This window comes from Argopecten irradians, chromosome 2 (genome assembly GCF_041381155.1).
Source record: "Argopecten irradians isolate NY chromosome 2, Ai_NY, whole genome shotgun sequence".
NCBI classification, from domain to species: domain Eukaryota; kingdom Metazoa; phylum Mollusca; class Bivalvia; order Pectinida; family Pectinidae; genus Argopecten; species Argopecten irradians.
Window position 1 is genome coordinate 26,579,465 of NC_091135.1, and position 24,746 is coordinate 26,604,210.

At 39.2% G+C, this 24,746-nt stretch overlaps 1 protein-coding gene across 1 annotated transcript; it reads right to left on the reverse strand.

The window, feature by feature from the left end:
- Positions 1-1,016: 1,016 nt before the first annotated feature.
- On the reverse strand, positions 1,017-24,650 carry LOC138314967 (elongation factor 1-beta-like). The gene is made up of 6 exons (XM_069255637.1): positions 24,502-24,650; positions 10,447-10,572; positions 7,470-7,651; positions 5,858-5,983; positions 5,325-5,392; positions 1,017-1,176 (listed from the first exon to the last, which is right to left on the reverse strand). The coding sequence occupies exons 1-6, from the start codon at positions 24,579-24,581 to the stop codon at positions 1,087-1,089; spliced, it is 672 nt and encodes a 223-aa protein (XP_069111738.1). The 5' UTR covers positions 24,582-24,650; the 3' UTR covers positions 1,017-1,086.
- Positions 24,651-24,746: the final 96 nt, after the last annotated feature.

Genomic DNA, 24,746 nt, shown 5'->3' on the forward strand with positions numbered 1-24,746 from the left:
ACAAGAGGCCCAGAGGGCCTGTATCGCTCACCTGGTTTATTATGCCAAGTAATATTTTCTGAAGGAATTTAAAGATTCAACTCTAATTTCCCAATTGGGCCCCACTTTTTCTGCTCATAGGGGTCAGAGCCAAAATTTATACAAACTCTATTCCTCCTCCTCCAAGCATATTGGTAGCAAAATTTGGTTACAATCCATGCTGAACTCTATGACTAGTTGCGATTTAAAGGATTTACCTCTATTTCCTCTATTTGGCCCCGCCCTTCCTGCCCCCAGGGGGTCAGAGCAAAAATTTGTACAAACTCTGTTCCCCTTCTCCAAAGGATGTTTGTGGCCAAATTTGGTTAGAATCTATGCAGAACTCTAGGACAAGTAGCGATTTATAGGATTTACCTCTATTTCTGTTATTGGGCCCCACCCCTCCTGCCCCCAGGGGGTCAGAGCAAAAATTTGTACAAACTCTGTTCCCCTTCTCCCAAGGATGTTTGTGGCCAAATTTGGTTAGAATCTATGCAGAACTCTAGGACAAGTAGCGATTTATAGGATTTACCTCTATTTCCCTTAGTGGGCCCCACTCCTCCTGCCCCCGGGGGGGTCAGAGCCAAAATTTATACAAGTTCTGTTCCCCTTCCCCCAAGGATGTTTGTGAACAAATTTGGTCACAATCCATGCAGAACTCTAGGACAAGTAGTGATTTATAGGATTTACCTCTATTTCCCTTATTGGGCCCCACCCCTCCTGCCCCAAGGGGGGGTCAGAGCCAAAATTTATACAAGTTTTGTTCCCCTTCGGGCCAGGTGAGCTAAAAAATACTTATTCGCCTGCTTTGGTTTTTTATTGAGAAAAATACTATTTGTCAGCGGTGGAGCATCTTTAAAGATGTGTGTATAAAGAAAATTGCCTTAACAAAGTGACATCAGAGGTTTGTTAAAACTGTATTTTACTGTTTACATTTTCTAAAGTGTGATTGACTCCACTACTTGTTAAAACTGCAGAAGGAGAAAATACTCTAATGATGTTATTTACATTATTTATTATCAGCAAATTAAGAGCACTTCAGTCCCAGATTTCCTAGTATGATAAACACTATATCTTCTGGAACAAGTGAATATCCACAGACTGTACCAAATCTTCCATATCAGCTTCAATCTTTTCTGTGATGTCATCTACACTGACCTGAAATATATAAAAAATCTCCATTTTAATGGGTTTTTAGTATACTTTTTAAAATATTTTGTTGAAGATTTTCATTCACAAAGCTATGATGGCAAATTAACGATTATTGTAAATGCAGATCAGCATTGAAGCTTTCAGATGAAATTCTACCAGCAGTTCAATACATTCTATTAAATTCTACCAACTTTTTATACATTCTATGAATTCTATCAGCTGTTCAATACATATAATTCTAAATTCCAATCGAAACACAAAACTGGGATTCAACATATTCTAATAAATACAAAATAGAAATGGAAATGGTAAATAGCAATCAAACTAAATGCAACTAGTCAAGCCTAGTGATGAACAATCAGTTTTAAATCATAATCGATTAATAGAAATAATCAAAGAGCCATAATCGATTATTAATCGATATAATCGTATTCGTACATATCATTCTATTCTTTTACTATTTGATGATATCTATCAAGTTTTATTGTTTTTATTATAGTACTTATTGTTTAGTTATTGTGTATTTCCTGGAAGAAATAATCAAAAATAAAATACTCTAATATGATTATAGGCCCTAGACGTACGCGAACGTAAATTCATCAATCATTGTCGGACGGATGAAAGTACCAACGTTGACGGGACGTAGACCTGTCAAGTTATACTATCAACTATCTTTATAACTATAGGAAATCAGACAGATTGTCGTAAACTGTGTTTAGACATAGGCCCACCTACATTCTACCTTTGTTTGCATATTTTTTGTTGCTCAGTCGGCATACTGCCAACGTCGTGTCTAGATTTTTTTGTTTAGTGGGCCATCAGATTTTTTGTAGAAACCAAAATATTTCCACATTTATGATTATGTATGATAGGATACGAGTAAATAGTTATGTCTCCTCCATCGCGTGCCATCTTTATGATCTAAGCAAATCACAGAAACTCCTCGCACGCCCAAGGTGTTCCGAAAATTTTATCGGAAACGAATCTGTTGTGATGGCCTAATCAACATTTTTCAAGGAATGCTACCAAAATTAATGTCTCAAGCTTCAAATTGGAAACTTTCATTATGAACACTTTAGAGTCAAGATCGGCGATGTCGGCTACTTTCGATTATTATTTTTGCTAACGATTATTAGCATTGTTGCTCATTAAATGGCCGTTACTTGATCGTCGGCGATAATCGTATCATCACTAGTGAAGCCTCCACTAATTGTCATGCTAAAAAAAAAAGAAGAGATCCCAGAGGGATCTTGGCGCCCACCAAAGAATGATCTATGTCTGACAATGGAAAGAGGGATCTTTTCCCTGCTTTTCAAACTTTTTCAAACACACTACATATAAAATTTGAAACAGATCGCTATAGTACTTTCTAAGACATAGTGGTAACAAACTTCAACAATGAAATCTAAGATGGCGGCCGGTTTGCCATCTTGTTTACCAATCAGTGCCGAAAGGCATTATGGATCAGTCCTTAAATGTACTATGCACAACTAGGGTACAAGGGGAAACTATGCATGGAATTTGAGAAAGATCCCTTCAGCACTTTTTGAGAAATATTGATAACAAACTTTAACCATTAAAATCCAAGATGGCCGCCTGTCGACCATCTTGTTGACCAGTCGGTCCCAAAATGCAATATGCACAACTAAGGTCCTAGGGGAACCGACATATGAAATTTGAGAAAGATCCCTTCAATACTTTTTGAGAAATAGCAGTAACAAACTTTAACTATCAAAATCCAAGATGACCGCCTGTCGGCCATCTTGTTCACCGATCGGTACCAAAATGCAATATGCACAATTAGGGTCCTAGGGGAACCTGTATATGAAATTTGAGAAAGATACTTTTAGCACTTTTTGAGAAATAGAGGTAACAAACTTTAACCATTAAAATCCAAGATGGCTGCCTGTCGGCCATCTTGTTGACCAGTCGGTCCCAAAATGCAATATGCACAACAAGGGTCCTAGGGGAACCGACATATGAGATTTGAGAAAGATCCCTTTAGTACTTTTTGAGAAATAGCAGTAACAAACTTTAACTATCAAAATCAAAGATGACCGCCTATCGGCCATCTTGTTCAACGATCGGTACCAAAATGCAACATGCACAACTAGGGCCCTAGGGGAACCTATATATGAAATTTGAGAAAGATCCCTTCAGTATTTTTTGAGAAATAGCGGTAACAAACTTTAACTATCAAAATCCAAGATGGCTGCCTGGCGGCCATCTTGTTCATCGATCGGTCCCAAAATGCAACATGCACAACTAGGGCCCTCAGGGAACCTATATATGAAATTTGAGAAAGATCCCTTCAGTACTTTTTGAGAAATAGCGGTAACAAACTTTAACTATCAAATTACAAGATGGCCCGCCTGTCGGCCATCTTGTTCACCGATCGGTACCAAAATGCAATATGCACAATTAGGGTCCTAGGGGAACCTGTATATGAAATTTGAGAAAGATACTTTTAGCACTTTTTGAGAAATAGTGGTAACAAACTTTAACCATTAAAATCCAAGATGGCTGCCTGTCGGCCATCTTGTTGACCAGTCGGTCCCAAAATGCAACATGCACAACTAGGGCCCTAGGGGAACCTATATATGAAATTTGAGAAAGATCCCTTCAATACTTTTTGAGAAATAGCGGTAACAAACATTAACTATCAAAATCCAAGATGGCCGCCTCTCCGCCATCTTGTTCATCGATCGGTCCCAAAATGTAATATGCACAACTAGGGTCCTAGGGTCCTAGGGAACCTGTATATGATATTTGAGAAAGATCTTCAAACTTTTGAGAAATGAGAGCCGCCAGTCGCAATAGTACTTTGAGAAAAGCGGACAAACTTAACTTCAAATCCAAGAAGTCGCTCTTGTGACCGATTGTCCAAAATGCAATATGCACACTAGGGCCTAGGGAACACAGTGAAATTTGAGAAGATCCTTCAAACTTCTGAATAGCGGTACAAACTTTAACTATAAAATCAGAGCCATCGGCATCTTGTTGACCGATGTCCCAAATCAATAGCACATAGGCCTAGGGAACCTACATGTGAAATTGAGAAAGCTCCCTTCTTACTTTCTGAGAAATAGCTAACAAGATTGTTAACGGACGGACTTGACGGAGAGGACGGACGGACGGACGGAAGGACGGATGGACGACGGACCCACGGACGAAAGGCGATTTGAATAGCCCACCATCTGATGATGGTGGGCTAAAAATCCAAGATGGCTGCCTGTCGGCCATCTTGTTGACCAGTCGGTCCAAAATGCAACATGCACAACTAGGGCCCTAGGGGAACCTATATATGAAATTTGAGAAAGATCCCTTCAATACTTTGAGAAATAGCGGTAACAAACATTAACTATCAAAATCCAAGATGGCCGCCTCTCCGCCATCTTGTTCATCGATCGGTCCCAAAATGTAATATGCACAACTAGGGTCCTAGGGGAACCTGTATATGAAATTTGAGAAAGATCCCTTCAGCACTTTTTGAGAAATAGCGGTAACAAACTTTAACTATCAAAATCAAAGAGGCTGCCTGGCGGCCATCTTGTTCACGATCGGTCCCAAAATGCAACATGCACAACTAGGGCCCTAGGGGAACCTATATATGAAATTTGAGAAAGATCCCTTCAGTACTTTTTGAGAAATAGCGGTAACAAACTTTAACTATCAAATTACAAGATGGCCGCCTCTCGGCCATCTTGTTCACCGATCAGTCCCAAAATGCAACATGCACAACTAGGGCCCTAGGGGAACCTATATATGAAATTTGAGAAAGATCCCTTCAGCACTTTTTGAGAAATAGCGGTAACAAACTTTAACTATCAAAATCAAAGATGGCCGCCTGTCGGCCATCTTGTTGACCGATCGGTCCCAAAATGCAATATGCACAACGAGGGTCCTAAGGGAACCGACATATGAAATTTGAGAAAGATCCCTTCAGTACTTTCTGAGAAATAGCGGTAACAAGAATTGTTAACGGAGGGACGGACGGAAGGATGACGGACCACGGACGAAAGGCGATTTGAAAAGCCCACCATCTGATGATGGTTGGCTAAAAAAGTAATACAATAATGACGTTGACCTAAGCAATGAAGATCTACCCTATGTATCTGTCTACCCTAACAGCATATACAAAGAAAAGGCCCTACCTTGGCATCCTCCACCACCATGGCAATTTGTAATTTCTTAATACCAAAGGCAACAGGTACTAGTTTTGCTGTAATGAAAGGACAGAAATCAATTAAGCCATTAACAATCATAATAGTAGTAAAATGTCATGATAACATGAAAAATTAATCCTGTATACAAATCATGTGTTGATTTATCATCTTCCATGTGTCAATTTTCTTCAAATTTAATTCTTATGCTGATACCTAAAAACTTGTTCCAATGTGATAGTAATTTTCTGTCTCACCATGTGCTAGTTTTTATCCTTACATAGTACACACATTAGTTTATGGTTTGGAAATTTGAATATATTTCATAAATACGAATTATGATTAGTCATAAAACAACGGCAAGATTATACAGTTTTATTTTTGGTTCTGTAACTGCCAGGAAAACAGAACAAATGTTACCCAAAACACTTTTTGTGGTAAGTAGTACAATATAGTTTTGGAAATTTGATTTTAGTGTCACAATATTAACGTAGGGTGAAGACTAGCATCTAAAAACCACTTACCTGCGCCCCATAGAAGACCGTCTTGTTTGATTTCACGGACTTGTTTTTCTACCTCTGCCATATCTGTTTCGTCATCCATGGGTTTGATGTCTAGCACAATATTACTTTTAGCAATCACCGCTGGTTCTAAAATGATAATTTATCTATTACACAAACAGACATCACAGGTAAAACCATTGATTCAAGTACAACTCTTTTTTATAACAATACAACTTCGTTTCAAAATACTCAGCTTTTTCATGACCTCATATTCAGTAACACTGAACTCTGGCCTTCACATAGTCTTAAATGATATTGATGTAATCCCATGCCTATCAAATCTATTATGCTCCATCCCTTCTTTATCTACAAATATTTTAACTCCTTCCTCCCCCTGAAAGTTCACAATGGTCTAACCCCAGCCTTTAAATTAGAAGGGTCCAAATGTGTCCACAAGGATCTTGTTCTTCAGCAAACAACAAAAGATTTCTAGTAGCATGAATGAACAAGAGGCTCAGAGGGCCTGTATAGCTCGCCTGGTTTGTAATGCCAAGTAATGTTCTGGATACAGGTTCATTATTTCTTTTCTGAAGGAATTTGAATATTAACCTCTAATTCCCCAATTGGGCCCCGCCCCTCCTGTCCCCGGGGGGTCAGAGCCAAAATTATACAAGTTCTGAACCTTCCCCAAAGGATGTTTGTTGCAAATTTGGTTAAAACAAAATATTCAGCTTTTTCATGACCTCATATTCAGTAACACTGAACTTGGCCTTCACATAGTCTTAAATGATATTGATGTAATCCCATGCCTATCAAATCTATTATGCTCCATCCCTTCTTTATCTACAAATATTTTAACTCCTTCCTCCCCCTGAAAGTTCATAATGGTCTAACCCCAGCCTTTAAATTAGAAGGGTCCAAATGTGTCCACAAGGATCTTGTTCTTCAGCAAACAACAAAAGATTTCTAGTAGCATGAATGAACAAGAGGCTCAGAGGGCCTGTATAGCTCGCCTGGTTTGTAATGCCAAGTAATGTTCTGGATACAGGTTCATTATTTCTTTTCTGAAGGAATTTGAATATTAACCTCTAATTCCCCTATTGGGCCCCGCCCCTCCTGCCCCTGGGGGGTCAGAGCCAAAATTTATACAAGTTCTGTTCCCCTTCCCCAAAGGATGTTTGTTGCCAAATTTTGTTATAATCCATGCAGAACTCTATGACTAGTAGCGATTTAAAGGAAATGTTGACAGACAGACGGACAGGCGGACGGACGACGGACGCCGCACCATGACATAAGCTCACCGGCCCGGTGAGCTAAAAATGCTATAAAAGCAATGAAAACATTCACCCATTAAGGGATATAAAGTACACTTCCAGTAGAAACCAGAGAATAATTCCGACACCAGACATTAATTCATTTACCTCTGAAATTTCATAATGGGTCGGTGTAATCTTTGATTTAGATGAGCCTAAATCAAATTTATGTGCCTTCAGGGATGAATGAGTTAAATAGAATGTCAGATAATTATTCTAAACTTTCTGATAAATGATGATTTTTTTTTCATCATAAAACTTGGCTTCCTAACCATAGGGTTTATAAATATTAAGTCCTTTGTTTTTAATGCTGTACATACTTTTGGCTTTCTTTGCTGCATATTCTGCCAATCTCTTTTCTTTTAATGCGGCTGCTTCTGCTTCTTCTTCAGAATCATCTGAACCGAACAAGTCAATATCGTCATCGCTGTCATCATCCTTAGAATCTCCTGCGCCACCGGCGGGTCCATATTTAGCTAAATCTTTCTTCTGACCACCAAATCTATACAACAAGAATATATTTTTTAATTGTCTAAGAAACAACTAGATATCCCAAAGGGATCTTGGCGTCCACCAAAGATTGATCTATGTCTGACAAATGAAAGAGGGATCTTTTCTCTGCTTTTCAAACTAAACTTCTTTTTTCTGCTTTTCAAACAGGTCGGCCATCTTGTTGACCGATCAGTCCCAAAATGTAATATGCACAACTAGGGTCCTAAGGGAACCTAGATATGAAATTTGAGACAGATCCCTTCAGTACTTTCTGAGAAATAGCGGTAACAAACTTTAATTATCAAAATCCAAGATGGTGGCTGGTCGGCCATTTTGTTGACAGATCAGTCCCAAAATGCAATATGCACAACTAGGGTCCTAGGAGAACCTACATATGAAATTTGAGAAGGATCCCTTCTGTACTTTTTGAGAAATAGCGGTAACAATCTTTAACTGTCAAAATCCAAGATGGTGGCTGGTCGGCCATCTTGTTGACTGATCAGTCCCAAAATGCAATATGCACAACTAGGGTCCTAGGGGAATCTACATATGAAATTTGAGGAAGATCCCTTCAGTACTTTCTGAGAAATAGTGGTAACAAACTTTAACTATCAAAATCCAAGATGGCTGCCTGGCGACCATCTTGTTGACCGATCAGTCCTAAAATGCAATATGCACAACTAGGGTCCTAGGGGAACCTACATATGAAATTTGAAAAAGATCCTTTCAGCACTTTTTGAGAAATAGCGTTAAGAAGAATTGTTAAAGGACGGACAGAGGGACGGACGACGGACCATGGACGAAAGGCGATTTGAACAGCCCACCATCTGATGATGGTAGGCTAATGATTAAATGTAGTACAGTATAAACGGTAAGCTATTAACTTTTGCGACTCTTTTACAACATTATCAAACTCATGGTTTTTGATGCTGTGAAACAGCATTCTTAGGTACGCTCGGCAAGCCTGTGCACATCTAAACAATACAAGAATTTCACGGAAGTGGATGTGTCGCCTGCACAGCATCACAAAAAATAGTTATTTACAGTTGAAAATATTGTTAATAATAAGGTGAAGTTATCAAATCCTGTAACTCTTGCAAATTTTAATGGATTTTGATCAGTATCGAACCCATCTTAGATCTCATTAATATAAAGCAATACACCAAATTTGGTTGAAATCAGACAATAAATACCTGAAGTTATATTGCGGAAACCATGTTTTGACGATTTTAGAGTCCCGTAACTCTTGACAATATTGACATATTTTGACCAGTATCGAACCCATCTAAGATCTCATTGATATAGAGCAATATACCATATTTGGTTGAAATCGGACAATAAAAACTAAAGTTATTGAGCAGAAACCATGGATTTATCTGTTTTGACGAATTTAAAGTCCCATAATTCTTGCAAATATTGGCGGATTTTGACCATTATTGAACTCATCAAAGATTTCATTGATATAAAGCATCTTATAAAATTTTGTTGAAATTGGGACAATAAATATTTAAGTTATCGAGTGGAAACCATGGATTTATCTGTTTTGGACTTTAAAGTTATCTGACAGATTTTTGACCATTATCAAACTCACTGACATTTTAAAGTCCCATAACTCTTTAACTCTTGCAAATATTGACAGATTTTGACCATTATCAAACTCATCTGAGGTCTCATTGATATAAAGCAGTATACCCAATTTGGTTGAATCTGGACAATAAATAATTAAGGTATCGCACGGAAACCGTTTCCCGGACGCCGACGACACCGACACCTATGCCAACATAGTGATACCTAAGTGTCGCCCTTGCGTTGCAGGCGACACAAAAACCACTCTGCGATGAAAATTAAATGTTGTTTTGTTCATTTCACATTTAACTTGATAGTATGAATGAATCGAATCTTAGTATTCAAAACCACAAACATTAAATTTGTACATACATATGCACTATAGACGGCATGAATTAAGTGTTCAGTTGAGACTCTATGATTTATGTATCCATTCGCATCATGTATGGTCCCTAAAAGTGACAAATGATTGCTGTGTTATGTACGGTAGCCTTACGAAGACTTGCATAAGTCTGATGCATTGCATCTAGTTTTCTTGACGTTATCATTCTTATAAATTAAAAAGAAATTTGAGTGTTATTAGTAACCAAATAATGTACCTTTTATTTGGCTAAAATATCTGGCCATGATTTATTATTATTCAAAAGTTGTCAAAGCAAAAATCACGATAATATGTTCTTCGCGATAATATGTCGCCAACCAGTTACTGTACAGTAACTGTAAGTCTTTCGAAGACTTGCTCAAGTCTGATGCATTACAAAAGGTTTTTTTATGTTACCGACTAGCGTTCTTGTTAAAAATTGAAAGGCATTTTGGGGAAAACATTTTTATTTTGTTCAGATCATCAATTAATGAAATGAAGTACATATCTTTAAGTTTAATAATGTATGATTAAGTTAAGGATTCACAAAATATGTTTTCCTGCAAATGAATTGTTGGTGTTCAACAAGACTTAAGACATTCTTTCACATAATTCATATCTATTTAACTAGTCACAACAACTGATGCCCACACTGCACAAATCTAGTAATAACTCCATTGAACGGAAAGTAGTTCAGGAGTCTACAGATAGGCACATAGGCAGTCAGATGGACAACCCAATTCCTGTTTACCCCCCCCCCTCCCTTATGTGCGACCTTGACTTCGTCGCAGGGGTTATCTCACTCATTGTTCAATGAAAAATGACAAAGTCCATAATTACAATTGATATTTTTCCTTATTTCCAATTTCAATACTTACCCTTTCTTCTCAGCGTCACTATAGGATTTTATGTGGTTGTACCATCTCAGTGCATGAGGTAGATCAGCTGCTGGAGACTGTGGCATTGCTGAGAACACCACGACATCAGCTTGTGAGGGCTGGAATCTACAAACAGTACAAATTATCATTTCATATTTGGCATGAAATTCCCAAAAGATTAATGTATCCTACATGGACAGTAATAGTAGATTTTCAGATCAGTTCCCAGTCTGTGACGTACAGTGAACAGGAAAAAAATAATTAAATATTGCAAACAACATCAAAAGGGCATGCATCTGATTATGTTCTTATTATTATTAAACATTGGTTGGAAGAATACAGATTCAGTTTGTATTTTTTTTCTTCAAACAAAAACTAATTAAAGCGAGATCATTTTAATACCATTGAACCACCTTGTCCTAAAGTATTTGGGACTATAAAGGTTAAACTACTTTAGAAAAAATTTTGGTGACCATGATAACCAGGTCACCATATTTTACAGGGTTTTGAAAAAAAAATATTATCTGGACAATTATTCTAAACTACTGGGTCAATTCCAATGAAACTTGACAGTAAAATTGAGGGCTATGTGTAGATGTGCATCACAGCATCCAAGATGGGTTTTTGTCTAAAATTTGGTTGCCATGGTAACCAGGTCACCATACACAGATTTTGCAAAATGGACAATAACTTAGGGCTTTTGATCTCTTTTGTTCAAACTTGGTTAAGTAGTATAACATATGACTGTCTATAAGTTGACAACATTCTTCAATTACAGTTATCACAGTCTGTCACACTAATTTTTTCCGCTGCTAGTTATTTGGACTAGTTAGTAAACCCCAAAATTTTACTAGTCTGACTATCAAATTTAATCACAAGTCCAAATTAAATATATAGCTATTTTGCTTCAGCACTTCAAATTCTGTCATGATCAGTTGATAATTTTTTACCAAAATTGCAGTCTGGATGCTTTGGTGAACAAAAGTTCTCACAAAATGATGCATTGTGACTGAAATAATCGCTAACAGAATGCACTCAAAATGTGTTGTAAAATGCAATACGCCAATTCTGGGATACAACATTCAGTCAGTTTAGTCATGTGACTTTCATCACAATGTGACTTAATTTAGGGCACATTTGAAACAAAATGGCGGCATATGTAATGATTGTACACGGGTGGAAAATTACATATCATGACAGAACATTTAACATTAATTATCAGAACAAATTGTAATTAAATTTAATCTAAATATGCACAAAAATTGAATTCGGACACTTAATAAGGAAATGACATGTAAATTACAGCATCAAATGGAGCTGTCGTCTAGCAGTTGGAAATCAACTGTAGCTGATGTCTCATTCACATATATCTTATAACTTACCTGGGTGCATTTTTCAAAAAATCAATAACAAATAAGAAACACAAAACATAACCGTTTAAATCTTAGTTCCCTTATCGAGCAAGTATTAGTTTACTGACTATGAGCTTTACCCGGACATTGATATTCTCTGCCTATAAGTGTCACCGCCACATACATGCCATACCTCCCGGCGTGAGACAAAACCTCCCGTATTTTAAAGCCTTTTATTGTCTCCCGGCAGGAGAGTCTAAATTCCCGATTTCTTTAAACCCCTCCGTTTTATTTTCGTTGCCACATTTGTGTACATGCTAGGTTAATTTTAGCACGAGAGTAACCACTCCCTGACCCACTGACCAACACCCAAGTGGCCCTAATTAGCAGCCTTGGGCTATTTCCACCTTGGCTTGTGGTGTCACTTTCACTCACGTCTGTGTATTACGTAAACTGAAGTCAAGCAGCCAATCGGCCGCCTAGAAAACTATCAGCTGGCCTTTCAATAAATTTTATGACTACAGCTATAGCATTACAACAAAACAAATACTTCTTACAACTGTGAATGATTTACTCACGTTTTTAATGTTAAATAGGCCTATCTATATTTGATGGATGTCAAACTTTGCAATCGTAATGGCCGCCATTTTGGGTAATTGTAATAGATGATCCGGATTTTATAGAATTTCCGGATTTTCTAATAACCAAATTTTTAAAAATGGAAAAAGTATTATTTTTTTAGAATTTCTGTGTGAATTCATTTTTAGAAAAAAAATTATATCAATAATAAAAAATTAGCAGTAGTAACTGAGTTTAAATAAATAAAATTAAAAAGAAATTTACTTTTTTTCTCTCTCAGATTAAATTACATTTTGAATACTACTGTAACGATTCTGGTTTTTTTTTAATTTAGTGCTTGTAAATTTAAGAAGAATTTATCTAAGTTAATTATCCGTTATTGTGAAAGATTATTAAAAAGCCCAGTCTTATATTTCGAACAATAAAACTGCTCCAGAACTGGGTGTATATAGGGATGTGACTACTTTTGCAAAACCACACATTCCTTTATTTCAGTAAAATTCAATATGAATACAGAATTTCATCATAAAAAAGCAAATATTTAATTTATTCATATATGTCGCGCGTATACCTCCCTCTTTTGAGACAAAAATCCCTCAAAATGGTTATCAATCTCCCTTTCCACCCCTAGAAAAATATGGCATGTATGCCGCCATGACGAAAAAATGTGCCCTAAATTTTTCGCGGTCACATGACCAAATCATCTTGACCATTGATCTTGTAAATGTAGCATTTACCGATATTAATCGAATGGGGAGCCACTAATCCAATCGGACTAGTTCATTACAATTTGCACTAGTCCGGCTGTAAAATTGTAGTAGGGTCATATTTTATGTGGATTTATGTAATAAATAAAAATGGTGTAAAAGTGTATTTGAAAGGTGTTTCAATATTTGCAAATATATAATTTGAAGTGAATAGTAATAGTAATATGTATCTATGCCGTGCCGTGTTTTACTCGCGTGCGTAATATATCGTATATATTCGCGAGCGCTGCGTTTGTCTATATGTGTATGTACGTATATGTTTGTGTACCCGTTAGTAGTGTTCACTGACGGACTTTTATGACGGACAGGACTTGTGACTGTTACGGACATTTACGAAGTTGTTTGATTGGTCAGTGTGGTCAGTTTAACGTATTTGATATATATCTTTTTGTATTTCGGGATATTTGAATTTCGTCCCTGTGCTTGGTTGGACGTTTGGTTTGATCGGTCGAGAAATTCATTAATTTGGGTAAGTCTTGCTTTTCGGTTGTTCTATTATTTGTTTTTCATCTTGGTTAATACATTATTCTATTCTCCCAGTATGAAAATGGTTTGAATGTGATTATTATAATTTAGATATTTTTAAAATATGAAATATATACGGATAAACATGTATTGTATACATGTGATCCGATTATTGTAATTGTACAGTGTGTAATGTCTGAGTTATATATTTCTGGAATGAAGTAAGAATTGTGTGTTCTTTTATATTGTAGTTCAATCTGTTGTGATTGCATGGTCGTACTCATGACGTGCGTACGGAGCTAGTATACTTTGTAGTGTATACATCAATTGCATTGATACACCATACGTGTTGTAAGTGTGTGTTTTTACTTTCATATATCATATCTATTTTTCAATAATACGTTTTCGGTATTGTGTGAAATGTAAAGTTTGTCTTTGCAAGTTATTCGCGTGATTCGGTGTTGAATGAATGATATATGATTTGAGAGTTGAATATTCTAATTGTGTTTTATTATATTTACAGAATGTTTTTAAAATGGAATAAAACATCATAAAGGAATATGAACCCAGCGGGTTTGTCATTTATTCAACAAATTCCACCCGCTACAAATGGCGCCCATGTAGGGACTTACTACTACAAGAGTATTGTGATTTACTACTCCGTCTGACTGAGGGTCCGGAGATCGGAGGGTTTGCGCACTTCCTTGCGCATGACATGACGAGTTCACCGATCGAGCAGTTCCGCCGGAACTTTTTATCTTGGGACGTTCACGAACACGACACCTACACACCGGATGTTGTTTTCAAGCACACATGTTGACTTCACTAACTTTCACATGTTGGAGAGATAGCCTGCCTGTACTGACGGGAATTGATGTTATTTAACTTGTTCAGTGACTGCTATACAGTGCATGGATTATTTATTGTGTTATTCTGTGTATTCAATTGGAAATTAAGTGTTGTCATGTGTTTATTCTTGTGCTATTCTACCTACACTGAATGTGAGAATGGAGTGATCGTGTTCCTGCCCTGCTGGTTACCTGCTTTGAGGTTAGTATTTTCACTATTCTAGTTGTCTGTTTAGTTGATTTTCTTTACACTGGTTCTTGTATGGTAGTATATATAGGTGTTGTTTTACTTCGCCGGTGGTAGTTGATTTACTGAATTGACCAAGACACCATAACTGACATTACACATCATGACTTCCATGTGTTTATTTACCTAACTGTTATTAGTATTTGTGTTTAACTCCTGCGCCTGCGATACGCTGTATTTTCTACTTCGGTTTATTTCATTTCGCGTAAAATCGATTTATTATTTCTTATCTAATTATTCGAGTTTGGGTTGTTTGTATTTATTTTCCATATTATCATATACACGCATGTACTTTATGTTTATTATTTGTAGGTTATTTCATTAGCTAGTATTGTGTATTGCTTTGACATTGGTAAGTTGTCTGCCCTTTGTACATGAATTATTGATTATCTCCCTTTACTTGATTTATTCTTGTGTTTATTTCTATTTGCAATTTAGAATTTTAGGAATTGGTGTTTTCTTTTCAGTTTCCATAGACTTTGTCTCAAATTATTTTATTTGGGGTGAGATGTTATTGTAATTTGCTTGTATACATTTAAAATTTAGTTTTGATTTGACTGGTGTTTACTTTGATTTCAACTGTATGTTTACATTTCAGGTATTTTGTTGAATATTTTTGTGAATTTCAGGTTTCACGTGGACTTTAATATTCTCTAATTTACTTATTTTTGTGTGTTATTTCTTTTTCCTGTATTTTGGTTTAATTTATTATTTTCACAGAGAATTGTACTTTGATTTATAGTTTATATTTGTTTCAGGTTTTGTTTTTTTTCTATATTTTTCCAGTTTTCAGCATATTTCGGACTTTATTTTTTTTTAGCAGTGCCAGTTAACATATTTAATATTGGAGCTTCATGACTGTATTACTAGTGTTATTGTGCTTGTGTTCTTTGTGTAATATCTCAACTATGGCACAGTCAAAGGATAAACAGATGGAATATTTAATGGATGCTATCTCGAGTATGGATCTTAATCCGGAATTAGAATCTAAGGATGCTGCTGCCAAGTGGTTAGCTGATCTCATAGCAGGAGGAGCCAAGTCCAAGGTTATGAAGCAAGAGATGGATGTACCCCCTTTACCTGTAGATGATCAAGGTCAAGGTCATCGTGAAAACATAGTTTCTCCAAGCACGTCCAGTTCTTATTATGTACCGAAGATCTCTATATTTTCTGGATCCCCCCAAGTACCCAATGGAGAAGTATCTTTTGAGCAGTGGATCTATGAGGTTGAGATGTTACAGCGAGAGGCTGTGTACAAGGAACAAGCCATTTTTCCAGGCTGTGAGAAGATCTTTGAGGGGTGAGGCAGCAAAGACAGCCAGGAGACTTGGGTCTGCAGTTACATTACAGCAGGTTCTGGACAAGATATCGGGAAATTATGGAGACATTGCAGCTTCGGAAGATTTGTTAGCTACCTTCTATTCTGCAAAACAGACTGATACAGAGACAGTGACATCCTGGGCTAACAGACTTGAAGATATTTTGGACAAGGCTAGGACCAGATGTTCTCTTACTCAGCCACAAATAGCTGACATGCTGCGTACCAAATTTTGGCGAGGGCTCAAGAAATCACTTCGTGATGTGACAGGTCATAAGTTCGACAGCATCATGGATTATGACAAGCTGCGTATTGCTGTGCGCCAGATAGAGCAAGCGGATTCATCACCTGAGAAGCCAAAGCCTGTCAAGGTTGCTATGCCTCATGGAGATGAGATGAAGGAGATGAAGACCTTGGTGAAGGATCTCACTACTGAGATGTCTAAGCTGAAACAGGATTTAGCCGCGTTACAGCTGAACAGGAAATCGACTTATAATCGACAGCCTGCTTATAGGAATTTCAATTCGCCATCCCAAAAGTTTGGACGACAGGACAAGCCTTTCTCAGATAATGTCAATGGACCGGTATGCTGGAGATGTGGACAGCCAGGACATATGAAGCGAGACTGTAGGGTGAACCTTGAACATAGCCGAAAGTCTTTAAACGCTCGGATGCCTACAGGCCTTGGGCACCAGTAGGCATGACTGGACGACATTGCCCTGTTATACCTGAAGATACTTGTACTAATTCAGCATTAGTTGGAGATTGTACTGAGGAACAGCTGAAGATTTCTGGAACTGTTACCACTGCATTGTTGGACACAGGATCTGCTGTTAGTACCCGTGAGTCGACAGTTTTTATGACAGTAATCTCAGTCATCTGCCACTACAATCTTTAGGTAACATTTTGGACATTGAGTGTGCAGGAGGAGAGGCATTACCTTATGATGGTTTCATAAACGCAGATATAGAGACTACGATTGAGGGTCACACTACTCCAACGTCAGGACTCCTACTTGTTGTACCGGATACCAGATATAATTCCAAGGTGCCAGTGCTGGTTGGAACCAACATCTTAATGGAGATTATGAACTCTTGTAAGGAAGTTTATGGTGATAAGCTGATGAAAGGGGCCGCACTCTCAACACCTTGGTATGTGACATTTAGATGTATGGCGTTGCGTCAGCAAAATCTTACGAGGAGGAAATTTTGTCTGGGCGTAGTCAAGAATGCAGAAGGTGCACCTGTCAAGATATCTCCTAACAGCCAGGTTACCATCAACGGGTATGTGGATCGTGAGTTGGAGCAAACACCTACCAGTGCTTACCTCAAATCGTCAGAGGAATCATCTTTAGCAGATGATTTGGATATTTCACCAAGCCTTATCCAATACAGCTATAAGAGGAATGGTGTTGTACCTGTAACCATATCCAACATCACAGCTAGGAATGTTACTATACAGCCACAAGCAGTTTTTATGTGAGATTCAGTCTGTTAAAGTAGAGGGATGTTTGCGAGATGTTGACATGGATTCAGCAGAGAAATCAACTTCCGTGGATGCTGATATGGATGCATTGTTCAAGCAGATGAAGTTTGATGACAGATTATCAGACGAGGAGCTCAGTATTGGGAAACAGTTAATCACCAGTTTCTCGGATATATTTTCCAAGGGTGATATGGACCTTGGTCATTCCTCTGCTGTTCATCATCGTATAGAGTTGACTGATGAAGTGCCATTTAAGCAGCGTCATCGCCGTATTCCTCCAGCCATGCTTAGCGAAGTCCGTGATCATCTACACCAACTGTTGGATATTGGTGTGATACGTCGGTCACATTCACCGTGGGCTTCAGCTGTTGTGTTAGTTCGTAAGAGGGATGGACGACTACGAATGTGTATTGACTACCGTCAATTGAATCTTAGGACTATTAAGGACTCATATGCACTCCCTAGAGTTGAGGAGATCCTTGATTCACTATCAGGCTGCGACTATTTTTCTACACTTGATATGAAGAGTGGGTATCACCAAGTTGAACTTCAGGAGGAGCATAAAGCTAGGACTGCCTTCACTATTGGACCTTTAGGATTCTATGAATTTAATAGGATGCCTTTTGGATTGGTTAATGCTCCGGCAACATACCAGAGGTTGATGGAGGAGTTGCCTTGGAGAGTTGAACACCACTATCTGTTTTGTTTACATTGATGACATCATTGTGTTCTCCAAGACATTTGAGGAGCATACGGAGCGCTTACAACAGGTTTTTGAGAGGATCAGATACCATGATTTGAAGCTGGCTCCACAGAAGTGTTCCTACTTTAAGAAGAAAGTGAAGTTCCTTGGATTGTGGTTTCGAAGGATGGGATTGAGGCTGACCCAGATAAAGTTCAGAAGATTGTGGATTGGCCCAAACCGACTGGTCCGGATGATGTCAGAAGTTTTCTGGGATTCTGTGGTTATTACCGTAAGTTTGTGGAAGGATTCTCGGGTATTGTGAAACCACTTAAACGAGTTGTTACCTCCTACAAGGAAGAAAGGACACTCCAAGAAGGACAACGCTGGTTTACCAACGTGGAAATGGGGTCAAGAGCAGGAAACAGCCTTTCAGACTCTGAAGAGTATTTTGTCATCACCACCTGTTCTCGGATACCCGTATATGATTTACCCTTCGAGGTACACACAGATGCCAGCGGACATGGTCTTGGAGCGATTCTGTACCAACAGCAGGATGGTAAGCCACGTGTCATCTCCTATGCCAGTCGAGGATTGACGAAATCCGAGAGAAAATTATCCAGCACATAAGTTGGAATTTCTTGCTTTAAAGTGGGCCGTGACGGACAAATTTACAGATTACCTGTACGGAAGAAAGTTTACGGTTACGACGGATAATAACCCACTGACCTATGTTTTGACCACTGCTAAGTTGGATGCGACTGGGACATCGTTGGCTCGCTGCATTGTCTGCATACGATTTCAATATCGTCTACAAGCCAGGAAAGACTAACACGGATGCAGATGTCATGTCTAGATTACCTTCCAATATGGAATCAGACGATCATCCAACTACATCTGGAAGTGCTATCTCGTTGGACTCAGTGAAGGCGATATGTGGTGCAGCTCAACAACCAGTGTCTTGGATTGAGACCGTGTCGATGTCCACAGCAGTGCTCGATGACAACTCTTGGGATTCTGGTCAGGATATTGGAGATATGTCTGTCAGAGACTGGAGAAAAGCTCAGGACAGAGATCCTGCACTACGATATATGATATCATGCGTTACCAATCACCGGAAACCCGACAGGAGACATCTCAGCCCTGATCAACAAGTTCTTTTGCGTTCCTTCGATCGTTTAACTGTTGAGAAAGGTGTTTTGTACCGGGATGTAACAGAAGATGGTGCTACAAGGAAACAGCTCGTGTTACCGTCTGCATATCGGAAACAGGCATTATATGGCCTTCACAACTCGGTTGGACATCCTGGACGTGACAGGACATTGTCATTGGCTCAGGAACGTTTTTTATTGGCCAGGAATGGGTCAGGATGTACAGAACTCTGGGTAAAAACGATGCAGACGATGTATTTCTAGGAAGGCTGTGACACAGAAAGCGCCATTAAAGAGTATCCAGACGACTCAGCCACTTGAGCTAGTTTGCATGGATTTCCTTACTTTGGAGTCATCTAAGGGAGGTTTCCAACATATACTGGTCGTAACGGATCACTTTACAAAATACGCACAGGCCATACCTACTAAAAACCAAACAGCAAGGACTAACAGCAGAAGCGTTCTTCCACAACTTTGTTGTTCATTATGGGATGCCTAGACGTATACATTCCGACCAAGGTGCCAATTTTGTCGGGTAACTTGATTCACCAGCTCTGCGACATCGCCAACATCAAGAAGAGTAGAACAACGCCGTACCATCCTATGGGGGAATGGCAGCTGTGAGAGGTTTAATAGGACGTTGCTGGGAATGTTGGGTACACTTGATCCCAAGGATAAGGGGGATTGGAAACGGCACGTCGGTCCTCTTGTTCATAGCTTATAACAGCATTCGGCATGATAGTACTGGTTATTCTCCATTCTACTTGATGTTTGGTAGACATCCCAGATTACCAATAGATTTGGCATTTGGATTGGATATTGGAGGGAAACATCCTACGCTGTCCAAAATACGTTTCATCTCTTCGGGATAATCTCAAGAAGTCGTACGATTTGGCCAGGCAGTACAACTCAGTGGCATCGGAGCACCAAAAGAGGAACTACGACAAGAGGGCTAGAGCGACAACGTTGCAAGAGGGTGACAGAGTTCTCGTTCGTATAATGGCCTTTGAGGGGAAGCACAAGATTGCAGATAAATGGGAGGATGATGATTACGTCGTGGTTCGTCAACCGAACATGGATGTCCCGGTATACATTGTGCGGAAATGTAATGGAGAAGGAAGGGAGAGAACTCTACACCGGAACATGCTGTTGCCAATTGACTTTTTGCATGAGGGCACCACAACAGCAACAGACAAGACACCACCTATCACCCAAAGGGAAGACCAGACGACCGAGGCAAAGGAGGATATTAGAGGTTCGGAGGTCTTGGAAGACTCCGATGAGGATGATGACTCGTCAGTTGTCATCGTTGAAGATACAGAGGGCCCAGGTTCAGACAAGGAGGGTGGGGAACAGGAATCTCCCCAGCACAACGCTCAAGAGTCTGAAGAATTAGGATCTGTGCAGACTGTGGATGGTGACGATCGTCGTCAGTCTGTGACAGGGGAGGTAAGCGCCGCCCGGTGACGACCAAGTCTCTAGGGATGATGAGGCTGGGGGCGCTAACTGCCCATGTTGAGGAAAGACATGTACCTACATGTACTCCTGATGTGTTCCTACTCCTGCTCCTAGACGATCTAGTAGGGTACGGCAGCCTCCTGTGTGGCAAAGGTCTGGAGAGTTTGTGATGTAGTCAAGTGTGTCCAGGAATCTCAACGGACTGGATGTCAAGAGCATAGTATTTACAGGGACTTGTACAGCAAGGGATACTCTCGAAGGATCGGGCATCGGATGCACTTGTGAAGATTGTATGTGGGAATGGTGTGTCTTTAGGTTTTTGAACATATTCGTGATTGTTTTATTATTATATTTAGCTTCTAGTGAAATTTGTGTGAAGTTTGTACATTTTCATGGCAGAAATTTCATATTGAATATTGTGAGTAGTCATTTTAGATTTTAAAACTTAAAATAATGTTTGTAATTTCCTGTTATATGTTGTATACTTGTCAAAAGACGAGGACGTCTTTTTTTCAAACCAGGGGGAGTATGTAGTAGGGTCATATTTTATGTGGATTTATGTAATAAATAAAAATGGTGTAAAAGTGTGTATTTGAAAGGTGTTTCAATATTTGCAAATATATAATATGAAGTGAATAGTAATATAGTAATATGTATCTATGCCGTGCCGTGTTTTACTCGCGTGCGTAATATATCGTATATATTCGCGAGCGCTGCGTTTTGTCTATATGTGTATGTACGTATATGTTTGTGTACCCCGTTAGTAGTGTTCACTGACGGACTTTGTATGACGGACAATAGGGGAAATTTAGGTAAATCCTATTAAATCGCTACTTGTCATAGAGTTCTGGAATTGAATTGTAACCAAAAATTTGGCCATAAAATCCTTTGGGGGAAGGGGAACAGAACTTGTTATAAATTTTGGCTCATTGGGACCCCCCAGGGCAGGGAAGGGCGTGGGTCCCAATAGGGGAAATAGAGGTCTATCCTATAAATAGCTACTTTGTCTAGAGTTCTACATGGATTGTAACCAAATTTGGCCACAAAACTATCCTTGGGGGGAAGGGGAACAGAAACTTTTATAAATTTGACTCTGGTCCCCCTGGGGGCAGGGAGGGTGCGGGGCCCAATAGGGGTAAAATAGAGGTAAATCCTTTAAATCACTACTAGTCCATAGAGTTCTGAATGGAATGTAACCAAAATTTGGCCACAAACATCCTTGGGGAAGGGGAACAGAACTTGTATAAATTTTGGCTCTCTGGTCCCCCGGGGGCAGGAGGGGAGGGGCCCAATAGGGGAAATAGAGGTAAATCCTTTAAATCGCTACTAGTCATAGAGTTTCTGTAATTGAATGTAAATAAATTTGGCCACAAACATCCTTGGGGGAAGGGGAACAGAACTTGTATAAATTTTGGCTCTGATCCCCGGGTCAGGAGGGGCGGGGCCCAATAGGGGTAATAGAGGTAAATCCTTTAAATCACTACTTGTCACTAGAGTTCTGAATGGAATGTAACCAAAATTTGGCCACAAAACATCCTTGGGGTAAGGGGAACAGAACTTGTATAAATTTTTGGCTCTGGTCCCCCCGGGGCAGGAGGGGAGGGGCCCAATAGGGGAAATAGAGGTAAATCCTTTAAATCGCTACTAGTCATAGAGTTCTGAATTGAATGTAACTAAATTTGGCCACAAACATCCTTGGGGGAAGGGGAAACAGAACTGTATAAATTTTGGCTCTGATCCCCCGGGTCAGGAGGGGCGGGGACACACCCCCAATAGGGGAAATAGAGGTAAATCCTTTAAAGTCTACTTGTCGTAGAGTTCTGAATGGAATGTAACTAAAATTTGGCCACAAACATCCTTGGGGGAAAGGGAACAGAACTTGTATAAATTTTGAACTCTGATTGGCCCCCTGAGGATAGGACGGGTGGGGCCCAATAGGGGTAATAGAGGTAAATCCTATAAATCACTTCTTGTCCCAGAGTTTTGCTTGGATTGTGACCAAAATTGGCCACAAACATCCTTGGGGTAAGGGGAACAGAACTTGTATAAATTTTGGCTCTGGTCCCCCGGGGGCAGGAGGGGCGGGGCCCAATAGGGGAAATAGAGGTGAATCCTTTATATCGCTACTTGTAATAGAGTTCTACATGAATTGTAACCAAATTTGGCCACAAAGATCCTTGGGGGAAAGGGGAACAGAACTTGTGTAAATTTTGACTCAAGTCCCCCAGGGGCAGGAGAGGCAGGGCCCGAATAGGGGAAATAGAGGTAAATCCTTTAAATCGCTACTAGTCATAGAGTTCTGAATGGAATGTAACCAAATTTGGCCACAAGCATCCTTTGGGGAAGGGGAACAGAATTGTATAAATTTTGACTCTGGCCCCCCGAGGACAGGACGGGTGGGGCCCAATAGGGGTAATAGAGGTAAATCCTATAAATCACTTCTTGTCCCAGAGTTTTGCTTGGATTGTGACCAAATTTGGCCATAAACATCCTTGGGGGAAGGGGAACAGAACTTGTATAGATTTTGGCTCTGACCCCCTGGGGGCGGGAGGGGTGGGGCCCAATAGGGGATTTAGAGGTTAATATTGAAATTCTTTCTAGTTCATTACAATTTGCACTAGTCCGGCTGTAAAATTACTAGTCATGGGCATCGGACTAGTGCTTAAAGTCGCAGACTGTTATCATGGAAACATAATGGAATTTGTCATATAGGATTAAGAACAACACAGGACGAAAACAGAAGGACGTAACAGACAGTTAGACATAATTGGTAAACTGTCGTACCTTGGGGACTTACAAGCTTAATCACACCACGTGATTAACAGAATACCTGCAATAACACTAGCCTGAGATACTCTGGCCCTGACACCAGACTAAGACATTATGACAGATAGATGTCTGGTTTAGGGCCAGAGCGCAGTAGTACTCGAAAACCTGGAATAAGCCGACACCGTTTGGTATCGGGCCAGGTACTCTCCGATTCAAACTACTTACAAAATATTACCTCCGAGAATTGCCACTGACCTTGGTCTTTTCCAACAAATGAATGATTTATCTACTCATAGCCATCCATTTCATCGCGCATGCACGTTCTATTGTGTCAACACAGTAGTTTCTTTTCCGCAACTTTAAATTTCCCTCGTTGTCGTCGCCATTTTCTAGTAGTATGCAAATCATCTTTAATCTCGACGGATTGCTATATTTGGGTAGATATAATATTTATATGTTGAATAGACTAAGGTTAGTGGTGCTTCTCAGTGGTCAGTCTGAATCGGAGAGTACCTGGCCCGATACCAAACAGTGTTGGCTTATTCCAGGTTTTCGAGTACTACTGCGCTCTGGCCCTAAACCAGACATCTTTCTGTCATAATGTCTAAGTCTGGTGTCAGGGCCAGAGTATCTCGGGCTACAATAACACCTAAATGGCTTCAAAGCACAATAGACTATTTTAAAAATAAAATTAATTGACTATTATTTCTGCCAAACACCAGCTAAGACCCAGAATTTTAAAACTATCCAAAACATAAAAAATGTAAAGCTAAAGCATGAAAGATGAATGAATACACCAAATCTTTTAAATACACACTATCAGTGAGTGTTAAAGCATAATCATGATAAGATTCTCATGGATATGCCAGTCATGGGTGTAATTTTTCACAATTATTGGGTTAATTAAGAAGTATAATCAACTTAAACTATTTACCCTTCGATATAACTTTTGTCTGAAACAAAAGTGTCAAGTGCTTGCTGTCCAGCACGGCTTTTGAGATCTCCAAAACCCATTTTGATGTGACTGCTGATGTTTTCAACGTGGTCTGCTTCACCGCACCGTTCTCGAAAAGACCGGAAGTAAAGTGCCGACGATTATCGAAAACTTTTTTTCAGTAAAAATAGATAATGATTTGCACATAAAAAAATTGTAAACTATCAATTAACAGAAAGAATTCG